General features: G+C 41.6%; 1 protein-coding gene across 9 annotated transcripts in view; it reads left to right on the forward strand.

Moving 5' to 3' along the window:
- The window catches only part of baiap2b (BAR/IMD domain containing adaptor protein 2b), a 77,377-nt gene that overhangs the window by 33,472 nt on the left and 20,139 nt on the right, over positions 1 to 23,766 (forward strand). For 6 of the 9 annotated variants that reach the window (XM_054749464.2, XM_054749472.2, XM_054749468.2 and 3 more), the window contains exons 3-6: positions 306 to 392; positions 17,760 to 17,821; positions 19,056 to 19,127; positions 19,315 to 19,452. In XM_054749464.2, the coding sequence (XP_054605439.1) occupies positions 306 to 392; positions 17,760 to 17,821; positions 19,056 to 19,127; positions 19,315 to 19,452 (359 nt within the window). Of the gene's footprint in view, positions 1 to 305; positions 393 to 17,204; positions 17,232 to 17,759; positions 17,822 to 19,055; positions 19,128 to 19,314; positions 19,453 to 23,766 lie in introns of those variants that run through there. The other 3 variants (XM_054749469.2, XM_070545813.1, XM_070545815.1) reach the window with 2 other exon arrangements.

A 23,766-nucleotide genomic window follows, 5' to 3' on the forward strand; every position in this document is an offset into this window, starting at 1 on the left:
CGATAAAACTTCTAAAAGAGCAGCATTTTAGACAATTACAAAAACCTAGAAAGTATCTAGCTTGATAGGCAGCCTTTGCTTTTTGCCTTTGCACCTTCTGCTTTTTTCGAAGTCTTTGCAACTTTCTGCTTCTTGCAGTTGCTTCCATAGAGCTTTTTCTTTTCCTACCTGGTCACCATTTCCTATTGCTCTTTATTTCCCACACCCAACTGTATCTTTTTGGGGGAGTGGAGGGTTGGGGCTGCTGAGCTAAAGAAGATGACTCGGCACCCTTGACCTGATGCCCAATGCTTCCATGTTTTCAGGTGTCACATTTGCTGCAAAGGGCTACTTCGACGCTCTGGTGCGGATGGGCGAGATGGCCAGCAAAAGTCAAGGCTCTAAGGATCTTGGTGAGTCCTTGTAGTTGGCAGTGGTACCCCTGGCAGATTGGAGGGGGTCTTGCATTGGCAGATGGTGGATGTTGTTGCCAGTGCTGTTGAGCAGAAGCAGCTGATGACCGACCTTGGACTGGACATACACATACAAACATTGTTTTTCCACTTCTTTGAGGTTTTTAAGAGGGTTGGGATCGTAAAAAAGTGTTTTTTAGTTTCCTGATTGTTTATTTGATTCAGTTCATTGCATTGCTAATTAATGACACCTTCACATATGAATCCTGTTTTAGTTTGGTTAATCCTTTGGGTTCGTCATACAGTGATCCCTCGCTACTTCGCGGTTCGTTTATCGCGGATTCACGACTTCGCGGATTTTTTCTTTGGAGCCTTATTCAAGGGAAATTTGCCGATTTGCGGTATTTTTCACAAATTTGCGATATTTTTCTATGCGAAATATCAAGAAATTCCTGTTTTTTTCCCATCAATTTCATCATAAAATGCACTTTTTGTAATAAAACTATAAAAAAAAAACAAGTAAAAATTTTTTTTTCTTGAGTTTTACCCACAAAAAGAGAATGTGATCATACGATAATTCAATATAGTACTGTATGTCAGACTGGTCGGCTGGATTCGGGGGTTGAGCTTGTAGGGAGCGGAAGTGAGAGCGTCGGTGAAACGCCGTCTCACGATTTAATCTAGGAAACCCCCGAGCGTTCGAGCGTCAACGAAGTGACACGGAAATGCCGGGCTTTCCAGAAGTAAGTAAGATAACTTACTATGGGCTGATAGTTCGTGGGATTGATCGGTAGGTTGGAAACTCTGATCATGAATCTGAAGAAACGATGACTGAGTGGTGATCTGGAAAGGCGACTTCTGTTTATAGCCGCAATTTGTGACGTAGGTGCGACGTGGAGGGAATCCCCGCGAGGGGCATGCTGGGAGTTGTGGTCCATAGTGGAGGCCGGCTAGCTGGAAGAGGCTGGCCTGGGAACTTGGGTTCTGACACTGTACTGTAAATATGGTGTCCCTACTTCACGGATTTTCACCTATCGCGGCCAGGTCTGGAACGCATCTACCGCGATAAACGAGGGATCACTGTATTTAGAAAAAATACTCGTTTAGTTCACTGTCTTCACAAATTTAGTCGAGCATGTGGTATTCACACAAGGCCAAACCAACACAGCGTTTTGTCTGGTTTTGGTTGGATCAAGTCTGGTTCTGCTCACTTAGACATGCCTTTTGAGACGAGTGGCATTGGTCAGGGGCAAGAAGAGGCAAATGCACATACAAGAAAATCAGTGAAAATTGGGCTGTAGTTGTAGACCCAGGCACACAGCAGGGAGTGTGATGTTTTGCTTTTGTCCCGGATCACTGCAACTTCCTTTTGCATAAGGCGGCATGCATGGTCAGAATCTGCAGAGGAGTGGAAGGGTGCTCAGAGGAGGGTAAAATGAAGATCTCCGAGATGAGTGAGAGGATATAAAAGCTGCATTGCATTTATTATTTAAGGTAGAAACATTTTCTGGTGTTTCCTAGTTTTTCTCAGGGAGGATCATGATTTCAGTTTTGCACTGTTTTTTTTTTCCTGAAAGAACACATAGTGGAGATTTTGAATCCACTACAATCTTACATATAAAAAGTTTATTGCACTGGCTGCACCCAGAGTCTACTCTACAATTAACCAATGTAATCCCTTGTTTTAATGTGGACCGATGGCCTAATCTAAAGTATTTGTTTAAAATTCTCTTAAGTTGAGAATGAAAAGCCACTCGTGTTTGTGAATTAACATTAGTCACTACATTTTATTTTGCATCTGGTTTTCTTGTACAAATTTGCGCAAGAAATTAAAAGAAAAGTCTCAGTACTTTTTTGCATGCAAGATTTTGAGCAACATTTTGCTAGACAAGCTGCATGTGGTTTTGGGTGCAACCTCTCCATCGCCCATCAATGCATCCTCGTCTCCATCAGCTTTTTTGCTTTGCTTTTCATGTTTTCTGTCTTGCATTCGTGTCAGGGGTTGCCTGTTCCTTTGTTGATTTCTTTTCCAGCTGCCTAACCATGACTCAGCAGCCTTTAACTTGGCAAAACCTCCCACCGCCTCCAGTTAAATGACAGACTAGGCTGAGCAGAATGGATTGATGCTGTCCTCGTGCATCAGTGGTGCTGTTGACTGTGCAGAATGAAGGCGAGAGATGATTGCTCCCACCGTTCTTGGAGCTTTGTGAAAGCTTGACCGGTGCAGAGCCTCATGGTGTCTGCATGATGTACCGAAATAACCCGGTGAAGGGAAAGGAAAGTGGTTTTAGAAGGATTTACTTCGGTCATAGTGTCGGTTTGTATGTCGGCTAACGAAGGCCTGACTTGTTTATCCATTCTTTGGATTAACGCGTTGTTTTGTGATGGATGTTTCACTGTCGTGAATCTTAAGAGGAGCTGAACATTTATCTGGATCGACTGTAGTTGGGATGAAGTTTTCAGATCAGTGATCTCATATAAATGAAACAGCCCATTCTTTGTTTCCAACCTTTTCCATAACAAAAGTGTTCTGATGGTATTGCACCCATCGGGATTTCTGTCTGCTTTGCGTTAATGAGGAGCGGAGGAAACGGGGATCGCTTTGTCCTGGAATTATGTGGAAAAATCCTAAACCTGCTAGCCTGTTAATTAGCAGATAACAAGGATTGTGTGTTCAGGAATCCTGATGAAGTGAAGGTTTGTGGACAGTCTTTATAGCCAGAAGCACAGGCTGTTTGTCAGGCATGATCACCTATGATGGGTGTTGCCTTTATAATGAGTCCATACAGATTTGCCACATTGGACATTGTGTAATTTGTCATTTAATCAGTTGCCTTAATATAATATGCTACTTAGTGCATTATTAAGCATTAATAAACAAAGGGTTCATTTGTTAACGTTGCAGTTTTTTTTAAACTAATAAATATCCTTCAGGTTAGGACAAAAAGCCAGGGGGGGTGTCTGCTTAGTAATGCATTATATGAAATGGTTACACAGTTGTTATATGAAGTGCATTATTAAGCATTAATAAACAATGTAACATTAATAAATCCTTATTGTATAGTATTACTGTTAGATTATTGGATTTCTGGAAATGTAGCGATGTTGATTGTGTGGTGCCATTTAAACTCCAACTGCTAGGTGGCAGCAGTTTTTACCCCTTTCATTCTGATGGAACGAGATCTTGTGATAACGCTGCGTGTCTGTGAAGCATCTGACCTGAGTTTGTCAGTTAATTTAAGTCTTAAACATTTCAAATATCGGCTGCCTATTAGTATAGCAGTAATATTGCATCATCTGACATGTATTGTATGTATTTGTGTATATATATATATATATATATATATATATATATATATATATATATATATATATATATATATATATATATATATATATATATATATATATATATATATATATATATATATCTTCAATATCTTCTGATAGCCTCTTAGTCGCCATGTTTCTTGATCATCTGTTTAAATTCTTAGAAGACAAACAGAATTCCAGGTTCCAGGTAATCCAGTAGGCCCAGTGTTACTTGTAGAGCACATGTGATGAAGAAAAAAAGGACTCAAAGCTTCAAAATTTTAGGTAATACTCCCAAAAAAGAAGCAAGACTTCTTTAACAATGTAAGAGACTTGATCAATTTCTTGGATGTTAATTTCTTTCAATTATATTTGTTGGATTGGTAGGAGGAAACTTCATGAGACTCTCCCGTCAGCCATCTTATATATATATATATAATAATTATGGTTCAGATAAGACATGGATGTGATTCAGCTGTGTGTCCTTTATGACACACTCATTGATCTGCTCATGTTGTTTTTTAGTGTGAGTTTTAATCCTTTAACCTGCGGCTGTCTCAGGTGCATGTGTTGTCCGCTACTTCCAAAAGGAATAGTTTGTTTCGTGGCGTGTAAAACGCTGCAGGCTGGTACAGGTGATGAAAAAGGTCACCAATGTGTTTCTCACAAATGGACCATAGTCCCAAACTCTGGAGGTTTGGTTCAGAAACAACGGCTCAAACAGAGTGGTGGATTAAAGGAAACCACTCACAGATAAACATATGGAACGTTGTACTAGTACACAACCTCATATGCCAGAACAAGCTGTACTCAAAGTGAGTAATTAAAACATAAAAGCATCATAATGATGATCAGCATAATAGTTTATTCTAAGCCAGTGGTCCACAAATGGCGGCCTGTGGGCCCTCTCTTTGTGGCCCCCAAACCCCACGTGCACCCCCACCCCCCAGCTTTGGTTCATTTTAAGTTGCAGGAGATCTTGTCTCCTATCTGCTCCTCCAGAGACAGCATGGACACGAGGGTTACATGGTGAGGGTCCCCCCCCCCCCCTTCACCCCCAGCCCTCTTGCTTCTGGGTCTTTTTTGTGTGTGGCCCTCGGACCATTATACTTGAGGACTCCTGTTCTAAGCTGACTCACGTCCCTCACTGGGTTTTATTCGGAGCCAAATTGGTCATCACGTTACACATCCGATGCCACAGCCACGAGAGGCTGGTACAGGAACAGGAAGAAGATGTGATGCCACACAGTTTTAGTTATCCCCGATTTACGCCACACTCAGTTTGACCAACTGCTCTGCTGCAGGACATCTTGTGTGGTGAGAGAGGAGCAATTTCATGACTGCAGAGTGGAGTGTCATCCCACTCATCTGCTCCTCTTTCACTACTGCTCTCGGTGTCTGCAAACACCCCCGCACTGATGTGGGAGCTCAGTCAGCTCTGGGAGAACACGCCGACTCGACACTCGTTTCCAAAAATAGATTCAATAAAACGCCTCGATCCGAGCTGCACTGATGGAGGCGGAGACGCTCCATATGATGCTGGACCTGCAGCCCAAAAATGGTTGGTCGGTGATGTCATCACAACTGAAAACCAGTTTGTCTGTCTTCCGGATGCTGTATATGGGCATCAGTGTGAGGAAAATCTAGGAAGCTCCTGCAGTTCCGGTTCCCCTCTCTGACCAAATAAGGACTTCAGCATTATCATGCAGTTTTGCTCAGAGGAGGAACCTACTCAGAGCTGTGCTCTGGCACACAAACCTGAAGGAGCTGGTTAGAAGAAATGCATCTATGTGCTTGGTATCAAAATGATGTTGATCAGATCTATTCAGTTTTTTAGCATAATGGTATTTTATCATCTTCCAGCTGACGCTCTCTGGGCAGAACTTTTAGACAGAAGTGAGATTTTTATGAAGAGATAAATAGAAAATAAGATTTTATGAATGGAGATGTTAAAATAAAAGCCCCATGATATTTGTTTTCTGGGCAAAATGGACAGATGGCAAGGAGATGTGGATTAACAGAATGGAATTGCACAGAATGAGTCATGAAAATTGTAGAGGAAACAAATCTGACATCAGAGGTGCACGGATTCAGGTTTTTAGGGCTGATACAGATTTCTGAGCTGCCAACGCTGATATTGACTGAGAATTACCTCAAGGACAATAATAACATTGTGTTTCATTTAAAAGTTATGATTCTGGAAGCTAAAATGACTTGTGGAAGATTTTCTTCACAAACAAACATGGGTGGGTGTGGGTGGGGCTGCTGGGGATTGCATTATTTTTAAGATTTAGCTCCGCTGATCATCAGTAAAAAGTTTTATACGGAACAATGTAAAGTTATATATTTTAAAAAATAATCCCCATGTACTTTGTGTCATGATGTGAAGGGTGGAGATGGCGGACCATGTGTGGTGGAGAGTTCCAGGAGGCAGGAATGCAGGCACGGATGAAATAAAAATGGATTTAATAGCAACGGGAGCGACAGGACAAAACGAGACATGCACATACAATGATCCGACAAAGGACAGGAGCAAAACGGGTGGTATAAATACACAAGGCTAATTAGGAAAACATGGGCAGGTTAACAAGGGACAGGTGAGAACAATACGGACTAATCAGGGCAGGAGAGAGACAGTCAGGAGGGCAGGGGCAGATCGTGACACTTTGTTTAGAGGTGTGCTGAATGAAGGTACAGTATTTCCTTTAAAAACAAAATTTTAATTGGTCAAATATTTATTTTGACGGGCATGACACTGGGGTTGGTTTACATCTACCAGCCAGTAGAGGGCACCATTGCGGAAAGCCATACTGTTTGCTCGGCACAGCGAGGCTGGCGCTGTGGAAAACTGGGGACCCGGCAAGTCAAGCAGCTGGTTCTGAGCCCAGAAGATAATGTTATCCTTCTCAGAAGAGGAGTGACCATAAAACTAAAACATTAATAAATAAAACTAAACAATGATCCCTTTCTGTGGCATCAGTATCTCACTGCCACAACATCATCTGCAGATTAACTACGCTCCATTTTGCGAAGAGAAGCAACTCAGTTATCTTGATTGTAGCAATAAAAATATGAAGCTAAAAACAACTCCTAGATGAAATCTATAATTTCTTGAAATCTTGAGTCCACTGAAGTTTCTCGCTTTTTTTTCCTGAGAAAAGTGAAAAGCACAGTAACTAGAGATCTTGCCCTGGCCCTCATTTTTCTGAGCCGTAAACTGAACTTCCCAAGAAGTTCATGGTGGATGACTGGGCTCAACTTGGAAAGATTTCTCACACTTGGTGATGGTGGTAAAGAACAAAGACTAACTGATTTTAGGGCCAAAGGTCACTCAGTACAATAATACAGTATTTTAACCCTTTGATGCATGAGTTATGAAATCTTCGACCATGATTTTTTTTAACATTTTTTTTCATTCGTCTTTAGGTGTGAATGAAACAAATTTCAACAAATATTTTTTGTAAAATTTTATAATTTACAAATAATTTATTACATGTCCACCTCAGTGGACAGCGTGCATTCTGAGCATGAAATATGTTGGCTTAGCTTCCTGAACAGCTGTGCTTAATAGCAAAAACAAATAAACAACAATTTTGAGTACCTGTCCACTGTAGTGACCATTATGCATCAAAGGGTTAAACTTCTTATTGATTAGGATTTTAATTCATTAATTATTGTTATGGCAGTGTAGAAATGTCAATGAAAATAGTCTTTATCCTGCCGAGCTAAAACTCTTACTGTCTCGAAGAAAGTTCCTGAAAAATCATCTTTTTATTTTTTATTTTTTGTTGTCTTTTCCCATTTAAAGAATGCCTGTTATAAGAGACCAGTCCTCTCCAACCAGAGACCTTTCCCATACTGATGGAGTGTTGCACTGTGGTGTCCCCCCCCCCCCCCCCCCCCCCCAAGATTCCATCAAGTCACCAAATGAGGTTGAAGGTACACTTGCTGAGTCAAATTTCTACCCAGGAGTTGTTTTTAAACTGAGCCATCTTCTGTAAATGAGTACAATTAATATTTAACACAGACAGGTTGTTATTATCTCCTGCCAAACCGCCAGTAAAACAGAAAGAAGGGATTAATCCTGTGGTTGGTCCTGACATTGCCCCTGCATTACCCTTCTGGCTGTATTATAATTAGCTCCATTAAAATGGTGAGTGTTTAGGTTTTTGACAGCTCCTGAAGTTCTTGTCCTTTTTTGTGGTACCAAGTCACACACTGCACTCTTCTCTAAGAAAACATGACTAAAATAGGAATTTAAACGGATTAATTTCTAGTCTGTGTGCAGAACTGCTGACACCCAGCACAGAGGGGGAGGAGCCTGCAGAGGGTGAACATCTCAGGCTAAGATCTCCTTCTCAAAATGCTGCAGTTCTAAGTTAAACAGTACAGTAAAAACAAAAAACTTTAGTCTTTTTTCCACAGGATTTTTTATGTTTTTTATTTCAATGTTCAGGTTTTATTTGATGTTGGTTTAATCTTTAAACTTTTTGGTGCAACACTTTGTACATGTTGTAAATGTTGAGGCCCTTGGCCTAGATGCATTTCTATCATCTTGTGGAGGTCCTTTTGGATAAAGTTCTGCATGTGATTGTTCATCTGGGTTTTTATGTGAGGTAGATTTCGCTGCTAGTACGGACAGTTTAGAGTTTGTGTGAAATTAGAGCAGAATCCAGGTCTGCAGGGCATTTTGTCCTCGTCTGCCATGTAGTTTAAATCACAAGATGACACGACGGAAATGAATCATTAAAACCCGAGTGGCTGAACTGTGAAATGGGTGGAACTTTATTTTATCTGCATGGCATCAGAGCAGAAAATCACTATCAATTTAGTTTTCTCTTGTCCTCCTAGAAAGTCCTTGTTCTTGAGCAGTGCTGGGAGTAACGCGGTACAAAAGTAATTAATTACTGTAATGCATTGCTTTTTGCTGTAATCTGGCAATGTAAGGCATTACAAGGACAGAAAATGGTAATATTTATTCGGTACAGTTGTCAGTAACGCGGTACTTAAAATGCTTTTTTAAACCCAGAATCAAGATGTGGGTTTCCTAAAAATTCAAATTGCGGGAAGCCTGAAAAAAGATCCAGTATCCACATATATGACGTCATTTATGGACTCAGCTTTGCGGGCATTCTATGAGCAGAGAGGACGCAGCAGTAATGGCTCAAATACTCCAGCTGCGTCCTGCGTGCGGCCGCTGTTATATTCACAAAGTCGCTCCACCAAAACAAAGTAATTCGTTTGTGATCGTTTATATCTGCTCATATTCTCTGGTACTTCATGTACTTTTCAGCTGAGTTCGTAATCTGTGTCCCGGTGATTTCAACTCATTGCTGCTGCAGCACAGCACATATTAAGCTTTTTTTTTTTTTTTTGCGTTCGGTAGATCCCTTTGGCTCATGGATGTAATTTTTTTTGGGGGGGGGTGGCATGCCCCCCCCACGTTTTCCAAAGTCAAGTTTTGACCCCAGCACTTTTTACCATCCAAAAAAAGAATATTACGCTATATTAAATTGACCAAGCAGAAAACAGCCATTTGTGTTGAAGCCTGTTTCCCATTAGAACATTATTTTTCTAAAGTGAAAATTACGTCCATGCTTTGGCTGATTAGTTAGAAAGTAGAAAATCTAGTTCACTGTTTTTCTGGAAGACGGAGAAAACATGCAGCATGCAGAAAGGTTAGAGAGAGAAAAGGCAGGAAATTATTCAAATAAAATCAAGAAAACAAAACAAAGAGCTTGAAAAGAAAAAAAGTAGGTAGATTCATCCCCAATACACATTTTACCAGTGAAAAGCAATAACATATAAGCATTTAATATTTATGCATGTGATAGAATCAGATCACCCCAGAAGTCAGTCCCGCATCCAGGGCCGTATCAAGGCATTTAGGGACCAAGGCAAATATAGGCTTGGAGCCCCCACCACCTCACTCCCTGCACAGTTAATATAAGATGGCAGCGTGCTGAGAGTACAGGTTGATGTTGCTTTTATTTAATAAACAATCATTTGAAAACACTGCTATTATATATTTTTAACAGCAATCCTAGCTCAAGATACCACATCACTTTCCACATATATGTCATGAGCTCACTGAGCGTCACATTACCAGATTCATATTGAAGTTGTTTTGGTGAAAGTAACTTAAAGTAATGCAAAAGAAGTGTAATGCCTTACATTTTAAAATCAGTAATATTGTAATGTAATGAATTACTTTAAAATGAGGGTAACAAGTTCTAAATAATGCATTACAGTTTTGAAGTAACTTGCCCAACACTGTTCTTGAGCCACCTCAGGTGGTTAGCAGGGACTTAAAGGAACAGAAAGAAATGAGGTACCTTATGAAGAAGGCGACACTGGAGAAAGGAGACGAGACCCGTCCCTGGCTCATTAGCAGCTGTCTGTCAGGTGTTGATTTCAGCAGAGACCAACAGAGCCCACAGACCCGAGCCCCAGCACTTTGATCCCCCTCACCTGCCATTCATCACCGCTTCTGCTTTGCTGCATTCATCATCTCTGAGACGAGCTGTCCTGTCGACGGCAGGCTCCACGCCTCTGAGTGCCATTGAGGGGACAACAGCATCAGTCACTGCAAGTGTTTGATTTAGAGAATGATGGTAATAGGCTGGTAATGTAGCTTCAGTAATGAGCTGGACTGAAAAACGTCCTTGAGGTGTTGCGTTGTTATTGAACCAAATGGCAACTTAATGATGCTGATAATAAAGCGTAAAGGCTCTAATCGGCAACTGTGCAGAAACTAATCAGCTTGAAAGTGCTAAGAGCACTCTCCAGTAAGTTTGTGCAGGGGAAAAAACATTTAGAATGAGTTTTATCCTCAGTTTCTTTGGGTTTTGTTATTATTTATATTAAATACTCTTCAACATAAGTTGGACTGCTCAGCTTATATTGACTTATTGTCCCAAAGCTGTCAGGGAAACGCCCATAGGCTTGTCTGTCACATAGACTGGTTTTAGAAGGGGTCTGTCTCCTTTGTCTCACGGTACCAAATTCATCAAGGCAAACATGGACATAAATACGCCAGTTTATAACTGTTGGTTTTCTCTCTGTGGTTGATGGTTATTGGTGGGACAGGATGAGCCAGACGTTCTACTGACGTTTCAGTTTTGGAAAAAAAATGGTAACGTTTCTGTTGATGACTAGTTTATTGTTAAAAGTGAACATATTCTAACATTTTTTCTTAAGTTTTAATTGTTCTAAGGTCAATACCAACCATACTGACATGAAGAGGTCTCAGTTTTGTTTTTGACAGTTTCAGTACCTTCCAGAATGAGCCGTTTCAGGGCTCCATCACTTTTAGGAAACAAACTGGAGCTGGCTGCGCCCACCCAGTCCTCATTCAGACTGCTTTCAGCTGAGAAGCTCCGATATATGAGATGAGCTCCATCTCCCTCTCACACGTCAGAAGTGGTTCTGTTCTACCTTTTGAAGTGGCTTGTTTTAGGCACATACAGGTGAAGGAAGAGGAATGGGGTCTGCACCAACCTAAATAGTTTACAGATGAAACTTACAAAAATTGAATCTGGTGCAAAAGTTAATTCATGCCAGTAATTCAGCTTGAAAGGTGAAACTAATAAATGAGGCAGACTCATTACATAAAAATCCAGACTTTTTCAATCCTTTATTTGTTATAACTGTGATTATGGCTTACAGCTGATGAAAACCCTGCATTCAAAATCTCAGACGATTAGAATATTGCGAAAAGGTTCAATATTCTAGACTCAAAAGTGTCACACTCTAATCAGCTAATGAATTCAGAACACCTGCAAAGGGTTCCTGAGCCTTTAGATGGTCTCTCAGTCTAAGATGGATTACTGACATAAATGGGTTTTTACTCCCTATTCTAATTTTTCTAGTTTCACCTGTGCTTCCTAAAACCAAACACAGACAGAGACACTAGAGCCCCATGTGGTGGCACAAAAGGATGCAAAATGTGAGTTTTGAGGGCTACCTGTTTCCCAGCTCGCAGCTCATTTATTCTGCTGTTGTGTCCTTGGCCAAGACACTTCTCCTATATGTCTCCTCACCTGTTTGTAACTCACTTTGGATAAACATGAATATACAGGTCCTTGTCAAAAAATTGATTTTGGCATACATCTCATGTAAACCCAAAATTCCTATCTCAAATATAGCCTTGCATATTTCATCCAACCAAGGTTGTGCTGAAAAATGAAATCTTCATCTCCATAAAGCTTTTCATCAGATGGAAGCATGAAGTGCTCCAAAATCTCCTGATAGCTAGCTGCATTGACCCTGCCCTTGATAAAACACAGTGGACCAACACCAGCAGCTGACATGGCACCCCACACCATCACTGACTGTGGGTACTTGACACTGGACTTCAGGCATTTTGGCATTTCCCTCTGCCCAGTCTTCCTCCAGACTCTGGCACCTTGATTTCCGATTGACATGCAAAATTTGCTTTCATCCGAAAAAAGTACTTTGGATCACTGAGCAACAGTCCAGTGCTGCTTCTCTGTAGCCCAGGTCAGGCGCTTCTGCCGCTGTTTCTGGTTCAAAAGTGGCTTGACCTGGGGAATGCGGCACCTGTAGCCCATTTCCTGCACACGCCTGTACACGGTGGCTCTGGATGTTTCTACTCCAGACTCAGTCCACTGCTTCCGCAGGTCCCCCAAGGTCTGGAATCGGTCCTTCTCCACAATCTTCCTCAGGGTCCGGTCAGCTCTTCTCATTGTGCAGCGTTTTCTGCCACACTTTTCCCTTCCCACAGACTTCCCACTGAGGTGCCTTGATACAGCACTCTGGGAACAGCCTATCCGTTCAGAAATTTCTTTATGTGTCTTACCTTCTTGCTTGAGGGTGTCAATGATGGCCTTCTGGACAGCAGTCAGGTCGGCAGTCTTACCCATGATTGCGGTTTTGAGTAATGAACCTGGCTGGGAGTTTTTAAAAGCCTCAGGAATCTTTTGGAGGTGTTTTTAGAGTTAATTAGTTGATTCAGATGATTAGGTTAATAGCTCGTTTAGAGATCCTTTTTATGATATGCTAATTTTTTTAGATAGAAATGTTGGGTTTTCATGAGCTGTATGTCAAAATCATCAATGTTAGAAACAATAAAAGGCTTGAACTACTTCAGTTGTGTGTAATGAATCTAATTTATATGAAAGTCTAATGTTTATCAGTACATTACAGAAAATAATGAACTTTATCACAATATGCTAATTTTTAAGAGAAGGACCTGTAGATGCTATTAAGATAATGGTTTGCTCAGCTGTTTCATTAATAATTGTAATCATGCTGGCAGTGCTGTTGGTTCAAGCATCTGAGCCTCCATCATTGATCACATCAGGCTGCAGACAATCAAGACTTTACAACCTGTATAGCAGCCACAGCACAAACTTAGTGGTCAAGTAGGTGATTAAGCATTAACACTAATCTATTTTTTGTGTGTAAATGCATGCTCATGTCCTCCAGGCTGTTTCACTGCATCCAATCACTCCCAGTGATTAACAAAACTAAAGACCAAGATGAGCACAATAATCATGTCAATCATGCAGCTTTGATGAGGGCAAATCTCCCTGCAGCACCTTGTGCTCCATTCATCGCAGCCTTCTGGGGATTAGAGCTGCTTGTTTATAATAAAGTCCCTGCGGGGATGCACGCTACATAAAACGCCTTCCTTCACTCGGCCATTAACCGTGGCTCTGCTGAGCACCAGAGCTGCATGGCAAGTAGTTGGGGTAATAAACCGAGATGTTAGCACTGTCCTTGGGCGAGTCCCAACGAATAATGGGCTCATTTCCACCCTGCCAACAGACCTGCTCCTACACTCATACCCTAGACCAGATGTAGTTTGGTGGGTGAACTTTGGCCCACTTTGTCAGCACTGACCAGATCACATTATTCCTTTACTGTAATCTGTTGAGCTGCATGTTGGAAACTTGTTTTGTCACATGTGCTCTAAACCTCAGAAATGAAGAAGAAATAACAGCTGTGGGTATAAATCTGGTCAATTTGAAGGAACAGCATTTTGGTAGTTCCTAAAACACCAGCATGCATTTACAAAATCTATGCAGGGAATTGTCTTGATTTGTTTTTTTTTAAAGCATTTTGTAACCAAAAACATTAACTGAGTATTCTTTAATTGATCCACCTGCTCTCTGAGAGTGAACAACAATGTGCTTTACATTTCTCTAAGCCTCAGATGTTGTGATCTGCTCTGATTAGTAGTAAGCAGCTTACTTCCGTCGGGTAGAAGTCCCATATTTCACAATGCAAGGTGGAGTGCTGCTGGATTAGTTGGACCCAACAAAACAAGAACATCCATGAAATTGGGAATCTTCCAGTTGATGAAGCAAGCACAGGGTCAGAGTGTCCTGATGAGGACTGAGACCTGTTGCATCCCACCAACCGTTTCTTTGTAGATGAAGTTTAGGAGAGCGGTTCACTTAACTTGCACCTTCACTTTGTCTGCGTTTCAATCCCAAATACTAATAATCACCGAAACTTCAAATTACACATCGTTTAGAAAAGAAATGCATTACAAGTGCATCTGAAGAATAGTCTAATATATAGTAATCAGGCAGCGCTGCCTTTAGCTTATAAACCAAAGCAGGTTCTTCCATCACCTGCAGCAGCTGGTACAAAGTGACAACGTCACCACCTGTTTACCTGAAGAGTGGAGTTGATGCCTGACTCGCCAGCAGGAGGCCAACAAGAGACTTCACCCTGACGGAATCAATGAAGCCTGAACCTAATGAGTTTATTGACGAGCACATTTGTTACTAAGCCAGGAAGAAACAATAAGATCTCCAGTTTACGGAAGTGAGCTCAGTGAGCGGTAGAGTTAATCTGTCTCCGTTGCTGTATTTTTTATTTTTTTTGTAGAAGCTTTAAGGTTTGACCGGGTTTATTCTGTCTGCTCAAAATCTCATGAAGAGGTGGACATTTGCACAGTTAATGTAAAAGTGAAACATTTTTTAAGACTACTCGGTGTTTACCGAATGTGCTGAATTAAAGTCATGAGGGCACCCTAACCCTTTCATATTTCTGCTGAGATCTAAAGATCACTAAAGCTTAGAAATAATCACAAGTTGTGTTTGTAGCATCAATTATAGAAATGTGTAGATTAGAAGAGTCCTAACCTGACGAATGTTTCTGGTGTCAGATTATGCTAAATTGACAAGAACTTATTAATTGTATTGTTTTGTTGATTTGTTTTTCCTCTGAATACATAAAACCATTCCAGTCACCTGAAGGACATTTAATACCTAGGAGCCTAGGCGGATAAAACATGTGAGGAGGAGGAGGAGGAACCAAACTGCTCTTCATCTTCCTCACACTACTGAGACCCCTGACAGTGGAAGATGAATAAAGTGTAAAAAGATCAATATGTGTTACTTTTTCCTGGCTTCTGTGGGAAAGTTCAGTCATGCAAACCACCAAGAAACTCCGTACTATAGCAGCAGGAGAAACATGCAGGAGATTATTCAGACATTTTTAGTGCACTGTCCACACATTTGGCTGTGTCCACAGATGTATGGTTCCACCTCTTAGTAAAGGTGGCTAATCACTCTTTCCAATGATATGAGAATTAATACAAAGAAACCTAGTTACAACAAAGAAATAATCAGCCAAACACATTTTTTACCATTTGTCAGGTTCACTAATTTAGTGTCCTGATTCACTTCTGTTTATTTATTAAAAACTGGCTCATCAAATACAATCTCAGTGGACTATAACAAAAGTATACTGGTTCAATTATAAATTAGTTTAATAAGTCAGGCCAGTGGCATTGAGTACATTTGTAAACCTAAAATGACCAGAAATCTGCAGAATGATTGTTTAGAAAGATCCTGGTCTAGTTGGTGATCTAATCATCCGTGATTCACCATCGCTGCTCTCCTGACCTTGAAGCTGCTTCATCAGTGAAGAGGCGACGTCTTACTCGAGATACTAAATCAGCCATGGCGTGCAAGGGGACAAAAGTGGTGGCTTGTCCTCTTTTTTTCTCCTGTCTATTTAATCCAACACCTCTGTGAGGCGTTTCTGTGTGGTGCAGTTTCCAGCCCCCCCCCCCCCCCCCCCCCCCCCCCAGGGGTCAGCTTTAGTGTAATTGTGTGCATGATCGAGCCGCTCCACTTTAGCTTGGCTGTAGGTGGCTGTTGATGTCCTGTGGCAGTTTTTTAATGGATGAGATGTGTGTGTGTGTGTGTGTGTGTGTGTGTGTGTGTGTGTGTGTGTGTGTGTGTGTGTGTGTGTGTGTGTGTGTGTGTGTGTGTGTGTGTGTGTGTGTGTGTGTGTGTGTGTGTGTGTGTGTGTGTGTGTGTGTGTGTGTGTGTGTGTGTGTGTGTGTGTGTGTGTGTGTGTGTGTGTGTGTGTGTGTGTGTGTGTGTGTGTGTGTGTGTGTGTGTGTGTGTGTGTGTGTGTCCCTCAGAATCAAAGGAGAGTTTAGAAGTGCACGTCAGTGCATTTATCTGCCTCACTACCCCGATCCACAGCCTGCCCATGTGTTTTCTTTAGGGGGGTGGGGTGCTGTTGAGTGTGACTGCAGGATGAGAAACTTTGTGCTTCATTTGGTCTTGGTCAAGTTACCATTTTTCAGCCATATGTGTTTGTCACATCTGAGTTTTTATGAAAGGCCGGTCCTAATTAGATTGCCCTGTTTGAACTGCTAAATTAGCAAATATTTACAAAAAGAACAATTTTAAATAAAAGAATAAAGCTGTGGAGATGGGCCAGAAGTGATCCTAGAAGGAAGCTAAGTCATGAGGAATAACCTTCTGGTCTGACCACACCTAATCTGTTCTACTCCAGCTGAGTCTCATCCGCATGACCGCAGCATTTCCATTAAGCTCATTAATCCTGCCCAGGCAGCCCACTCTGTGTCCCTCTGACTGTCCTCTGTTTAATGTCCCACACTCATGTGTCCCACTGTGTTGGAGAAAACTTAAAAAACATACATTAACTGTGTCAGATGGGAGGGAGGTTAGTGACGTTGAGAATGGGCTGGTTTATCCTGGTTATTTTCTATATTAATGCATGCCTGCAATGCCTCATGCTAAATGTTGATGGATATTATTCATATTCTGTAAGATCGTAGTCGAGTTTTATTCTGTATGAACTTTTTAAACCAGCTTTTCATTTCTATCTTATTCAAGAATGATGAAAGTTCAGGGATTAAGTAAAAACTTTAGTTTGTGTTAAGTTGCTTCAGTTTTAGAGCTCAACTGAAACTGGATTTCTGAGAAACATTCACATTCTAAGCACTGGTTGATTATTTATTTCACATTTAAATACAATCGAACAAAAAAAAGTGTTTGTTAAAACATTTAGGTTAATAAAATCCAGTACGAGTTTAGGTTGACGCGAGTATTAATGTGTTTAAGTGTCTTTTCTCTGTGAAAACCTGTCGTTTGCCTCATTTTTTTCAGGTTAGTTTGATCTGCCTCTGTCTCTTCGGGTCTCTTTCCTTCGGTTCTTCACTAAAACTAGATGTTTTTGTTCTTTTTAACTTTTTACAATGCATTGCATAATCAGAAGAAGCAGCATGTAGGTATCTTAAAACACCTCCCCTGGCTGCATGAATCATTTTTAAGTTTAAGTTTTTATTTCTTTATTTAGATTTAGACTTTGGGGTTTTATCTTCTGATGTTTTCTTTGTTTTGTTGCATTGTAGCAGATAAAGATCTTTCATAGACTTGCTCCTGTGTTTTATTAGCAGTAATGTTCCTAAACCTTTGGCAGAAAGGGACAAACTCCTTGTTGGATTTAATTCTTTCATTAGGTTTCTTGATCAACCTTTTGATTTGCCATGATTACGTCTGTGCAGCATATTTTCTTTTTATTTCTCTCACAGTTTTGAGTTTCGTCTGCTCCGTCGGTGTCATGTCAGCTGTTGCATCTCATCCATTGGCTCACCCGTCTCTCATCCATTCTGTTTGGCTGCATGGTCGCTGTTGTTTTTTTTTTGCACGACTTGTGTAGCCCTCTTAGACTTTGGAAAGAATAGATATCACACTTTCATCTCCCCCTCCCTTTGTTTGTGTATCATCTTTGTTCTTTCTCTTCTCTCTGCAGGGGATGTTCTGTTTCAGATGGCTGAAGTGCACAGACAGATCCAGATCCAGCTTGAGGAGATGGTGAGCATGTGGTGATGGTGTTGCTAAAATCAGCACTACTCAGTCTGCCAATCAGGAGCCCAACAGATTGTGGTCTTGATGCTTAATCACATGAAATATTTCAAAATCTGTTATCCAGGGGGAGAAAACACTTTCCTGTGCGTGAGCAGCTTCTGGCATAGGTGCTTTGTCTGATTGTTGCTGCATCACTTTAGTTTAAATATGTTTTGCTGGTTCAGACGAACATAAATTACAGTCATTGCAGACTCTATAAGAATAACAAAGAGTAAATGAGCCAATTGTGGCAGTAAAGAGAACATTTAGTCACTTAACTCATTCACTAACGGCCTTCTCTGCCAGCGTTTCTCACCGTTTTTACTGTTTTTTAAGAGTCACAGAACGTTGCGCGCTAGGATGATGTCGATGCCAAAACAGCCTAAACAAAGAGGGGACTCACCTCTTACATCAGGAAGAAGCCGCGTGTTTCGAGCGTTATCCGTTCTTTCATAATCCGTTGTCGAATTGTGATCGGCAGACGCTTTTCCGGTTCGCGCCTCACTTATTTTTTTTACAGGAACGGCCGAAAACGATCCCCAAACACATGGATGTGTTGCTTCCTGATCATGTGATCTGTGACGTATGCAGATGAAGATCGGCTTCAGGGCTGAGATGTTTGTTCTCTCAGCGCGGGGGCTCGTTCCGATGCTCAAACAGTGAACGGTTAGTCGTCATTGGCAGTGAATGAGTTAAGAGTTTGAAGCTGCTTGATTTCAGTCTTTTTGCTGAATATTTCAAAGGTAATTGTGAGATATTCTCATTCATTTGGGCCATTAAAAATCTGAAATGTTGTTTATTTGAACAAAAGTACCGTCTAAGATCAACTGGCTGTCTTCAGCCTAAAAAAGACTTCCCTAAATGCTTTACAGCTAACTTGGCAATTAAAAAAAGGAAGACTACACATTCCCAATTAATTGTATAAGTAGACACTCACTAAAGCCGCACACACAGATCCCACACGCTGACTGGGTGCGCACGTCTCATTCCAGCTATTTTCCTGTAAACTTCTGGGTGTGTCATCCCCAAACACAAAACACATTTCTCTCTTCCAATCATTCTGGCACCGCTGCACTAAAACCAGATGCAACGTCTCACTTTTAAAAATACTTGGCTGTGGTTTGGGCATGTTACCACTTGTGGTTAGTTAGATTATGTGTTTGGAGTCATCGTTTCTGAGGTTTTTGTGTTCGTCTTTCAGCTGAAGTCCTTCCACAACGAGCTGCTCACAGAGCTGGAGAAGAAGGTGGAGCTCGATGCTCGCTACCTGAACGTAAGTGTTTCTTGTTTGTGAAACGATGATGTTCTTAAAAGGTCTGGAGTAACTTTAGTGCCATAAACATCAGAATCATCTTCACTTGTGTTCCAATGGGGCACTAAAGCCACAGCTGATGCCTCTGAGTTGAATGTGAGGTAAGCACTGCTGTGCCCCCCTGCTGACTTTGTGCTGCCCCCCTCAGGCGGCCCTGAAGAAGTACCAGATGGAGCACAAGAGCAAAGGGGAGAGTCTGGAGAAATGCCAGGCGGAGCTGAAGAAGCTGCGCCGGAAGAGCCAGGGCAGCAAACACTCGTCCAAGTATGGAGACAAGGAGATGCAGGTCAGTGTGAGCCCACGCTGCCGAGTTCAGACAAGAAGGTGTGTGCTCTGGCAAGTGCAAGAGAAGGAAGTGCAGCATGGATTAAATGATGCAAGGACGCTGATGTCAGTTCCTAGAAAATCCAGTCCTGTTGGCTCCAGACCAGCATGTGGTGCAGATTACCAGCCAGTCAGCCTCTACAGGAAACCTCTTTATTGTTTTCTTTGCCTTTCGACAAATTCAGAGATGCAAACTGAGGACATTTCTGACTGAAGAGACAACCAGTGGTTCTGAGTCCTCAGAAAGATCAGTTTTCCTCAAACAGTTTGAATCTAAAATGTTTTTAGGACCCCGATAGCTGCTGTTCCTGTTGAAACAGGAAGATCTGAGCTGGCCTCTGAACCCAGAGTAATAACCTAACGGAGTAACGTTTATAAGCTACTGGGTCTTTCTTCATTTTCTAAAGTAGTAGGTTATGGATACGAGTTGCAGAAAAGCTGCACGTATTTTTAACAACAATAAAACAAAATAATTTACCTACAAAGCCAATTGGTATTCTGGAAATGTTAAAGCTCCACAGCATTTCCTCTGTAACTCTGATATATCTTGAGTAGTTATTGGAGTTTCCAACTTTCCTTTCTTTGTGTTTTATGATCTGTTTGATGTGCAGAGCAGGTGGATGGACAGAGCCTTGCATTTTTCCTCTCAGGCGCAGGTAGCTGCTTGAGCAGAGGCGTGATTAGTGGGAACTAACTCCCGTCTGTAGGTGTTTCGGTGACACATGGTGGGTGGACCCTCTTATACAACCTGCACTAGAGAGGCTGCTGTAAAATGTTTCCGGTCTGTCCTATAGGCTGCTTTTAGCTCAAGAGACTCACTGAGACGAGCGAGGCACAATGGAGAATTTGTTTGTTGTTTCGCTAACACTTTACAATCAGAGTCCCTTTTATAATATGTTACTTAGTGCATTATTAAGTATTAATAAACAAAAAGTCTCTTTATTAATGTTCCCGGTGTTGCTATTTTAAAGATTAGGACAAAGGGTTTAGTAAGGCATTGCTTAATATTGTCAAGCAGTTATTATTAGTTTATTAATCCTTAATCATGCACTAACATTAACATTAACACGCCTCTGTCAGTGCTACATTGCAGCTCGTCATCACCAGTGTGTGAATGTGTGTGTGTGTGTGTGTGTGTGTGTGTGTGTGTGTGTGTGTGTGTGTGTGTGTGTGTGTGTGTGTGTGTGTGTGTGTGTGTGTGTGTGTGTGTGTGTGTGTGTGTGTGTGTGTGTGTGTGTGTGTGTGTGTGTGTGTGTGTGTGTGTGTGTGTGTGTGTGTGTGTGTGTGTGTGTGTGTGTGTGTGTGTGTGTGTGTGTGTGTGTGTGTGTGTGTGAATGGATGAATGATACACTGTCGTGTAAAGCGCTTTGCAGTCCTCTGAAAGGTGCTATACAAGTGTGGGTAATTTATCATTTACATCTCATTTAAGCCCCATGAGATGTCTAAGCTGCAGATGTTACACACCTGCTTAGACTCTATCAAAACCTGGATGGCTGGGAGCTTTCTTCAGCTGAATGAAGATAAGGCTGAGATCCTCATCTGTGCCCCAGACAAGCTGGTTCCCAAAGTCAGAGACTCTCTTGGTCAGCTTGCTTCTCACACCAAACCCTCAGTCAGGGATCTTGGCGTGACCTTTGACCCAGCGCTCACCCTGGATTCTCATGTCAGTTCTCTTGTTCGTTCTTCCTTCTTCCATCTCAGGAACATTGCTAAGTTGAGTCCCATTCTGTCCCGCTCTGAACTTGAGACAGTTCTCCACACCTTCATCTCCTCACGCTTAGACTACTGCAACTCTCTTTTCACGCGTCTGAGCAGAGCCTCCCTGAACCGTCTACAGGTGGTTCAGAATGCCTGTGCTCGGCTTCTGACCAAGTCCTCCAAACACACCCACATCACCCCGCTTCTCCTCCAGCTTCACTGGCTGCCAGTCAACTTCAGGGTTCATTTCAAAATCCTGGTTCTGGTCTATAGGGCCTTACATGGACAAGCACCATCTTACATTGGTGATCTTCTTAGTCCCTACACCCCCAGCAGGTCCCTGAGGTCCAGTGACCAAAGCCTACTGGTTGTGCAGCACCAGGCTGAAGACCAAAGGTGACAGATCATTTGCTGCTGTGGCCCCCAGACTCTGGAACTCTCTCCCCCTGAGCCTGAGATCAGTGGACTCAATGGTCTCCTTTAAAAAGCTTGCCTGTTCAAGCTAGCTTTGGTGTGACCTTCTGCTGAACCTAACCCTTTTACCAATTTTGCCTTTACGAGGTAAAGCGTTACCAATGTTTGTCTCTTAAAGCAATTCAAAAATCTCCAAACGACTCAACAAATCCTCTTGTGGAAAATCGACAGTTACAAATACAAAAAAGTGAAATTTAGCTTGGAAAAATTTTGTTTTAGGGGAAAAAAACTGCAAATAAAAGTCTACTCTCTGGAAGGAGTACGGGGAAGATAGAACACAAATGGATACCAAACTAAACAGAACTTTCACAAAAAATGTCTGTTAACGCAGCACAATCATAAACTACCGGCAGCTGTAATATTCACTTGTTACTGCTGCACTTCCTGTCTGCTCAGTCATTTATTACAAGATCAGCCGTACGTGTCATAGTCTCACCTTTTGGTACAAATAATTAAAGTCAGAATGAAACAGGGGAGTGTGGGATTTCATCGTTTGCAGAAACAAAGCCAGCAGTGGACTTCACACTGTGCTTTTCTCTCCTTTCTATCAGCTGCCATTTTCTTCCACGTTCATTAATATTTTATCAATCATTCTAATTAAAACTCTATTAAATAGTTCATATGGTAACATTTTACATTTAGTTGAATTTATGATCTCTGGGAAAATATCTGATCACATAAGGATTATAGATATTTTGAAATTTGTATTTTTGCTCAGATTTAAAACACACTTACACTGACGGACTTCATATTTAAGGATTTTTCTAGCATAATAGAAGTAAAAAGCTGTGAGCGTCGGTAAACTGATGAGTGTAAACAGACAGGGTGGCAGACGCTGTGCAGAGAACACATGTTGTCGGCCATCAGCATCTACTTGTGCAGGACTTCCAGAGGCTGAGGAGGAGGCTCCATGCTCCTCCGCCGGAGCAGCGGGAGGATTGTTCCCTAATTGTTAGTGTTTCTGCAATAGACGGTTGATTAAGCACCAAAGGGGTGGCCCGGTGGTTGTGTGAACAATCGATACGGTGAGCTACAGTATGAAGAGCAGCGGTGCAGAAACATTTAGGCCCCTTTGGGCTTTAGTGGCTTATTGAGTGTGAAAGCTGTGATTTAAGCCCAGAGCTTCTCCCTTTGTCGTAGCGTCGCTTCTGATAGAGAGAAGTTCCAAAATCTGAAATCCTGTTTGATTCAATTTCAGCCTCCATTTTGTCCATGTGTCTTCATTCTCTCCAACAAAGTTAATATTTGTGTCCTTAAGGGGACAGGAGATGAGATTTTTATGGAACAGAAATCTTTTCTGAGGCTTTTACTTCCTGCCTTTTACATCTAAAACGATCTAAAGTGGAAATCAATCGAAGGCTAAATAAGTGAAATAGATGAAAGTGTAGTGGCGATTCCTTGTTTGTCCAGACAATTTCCTTAGGGTTTTAAGTCCTTAAGCCACTGCTGCACTGAAGCGATATCTTGTACGCAGGCAACAGAAGTCCAATGTAGCGATCTTAACTGTTGAATATTTTTAGTGTTTATTCATCCAACTTGGAAAGTATTATATACATCTCCGTTTCTCCTGCTCTGTGGCTCACCCCAGTGCATGCTGGTCCCACACCAGTCCCCATATTTATAGAAAACAAAACACCTCTTTTCTTCCTGGCTGGTTCTCACAGGCAAAACAAAAATAAATAAATAAAATTATCATTAACTAACAGCTAAACCCAATAAATAACCCAACAACTGTAAGTAACCCAAATGGCTCCAACAGTAAGTTTTCTCCACTGACTGGTTTTGGCACCTCTGCTGTAATGGAGGAGGAGGAGTGTTTTGGTGATAAGAAACTACATTAATTGCCCAAAGTGTGCAGTTTTCTCTCTTCTCTTTGGAGACTGAGCTGTGTTTCCTGTGGGTCTCCAGCGTTCACTCACTACAGACTAATGTTGTCAAAAAAATCGATACCTAGATATAAATCGATACTAAGAGTGGTATCTAAATTAGATATTCCATCCCTGTGCGGCTAATTAACCGGCGCTTTTAATGACGTCACTGCCATGCGCCAATCTGTTTTTATTAAGATTAGTTGTACCTTTGTCCTACTGTGGAGAAATTCGTT

Source organism: Nothobranchius furzeri, chromosome 16 (assembly GCF_043380555.1).
Source record: "Nothobranchius furzeri strain GRZ-AD chromosome 16, NfurGRZ-RIMD1, whole genome shotgun sequence".
Lineage (NCBI taxonomy): Eukaryota > Metazoa > Chordata > Actinopteri > Cyprinodontiformes > Nothobranchiidae > Nothobranchius > Nothobranchius furzeri.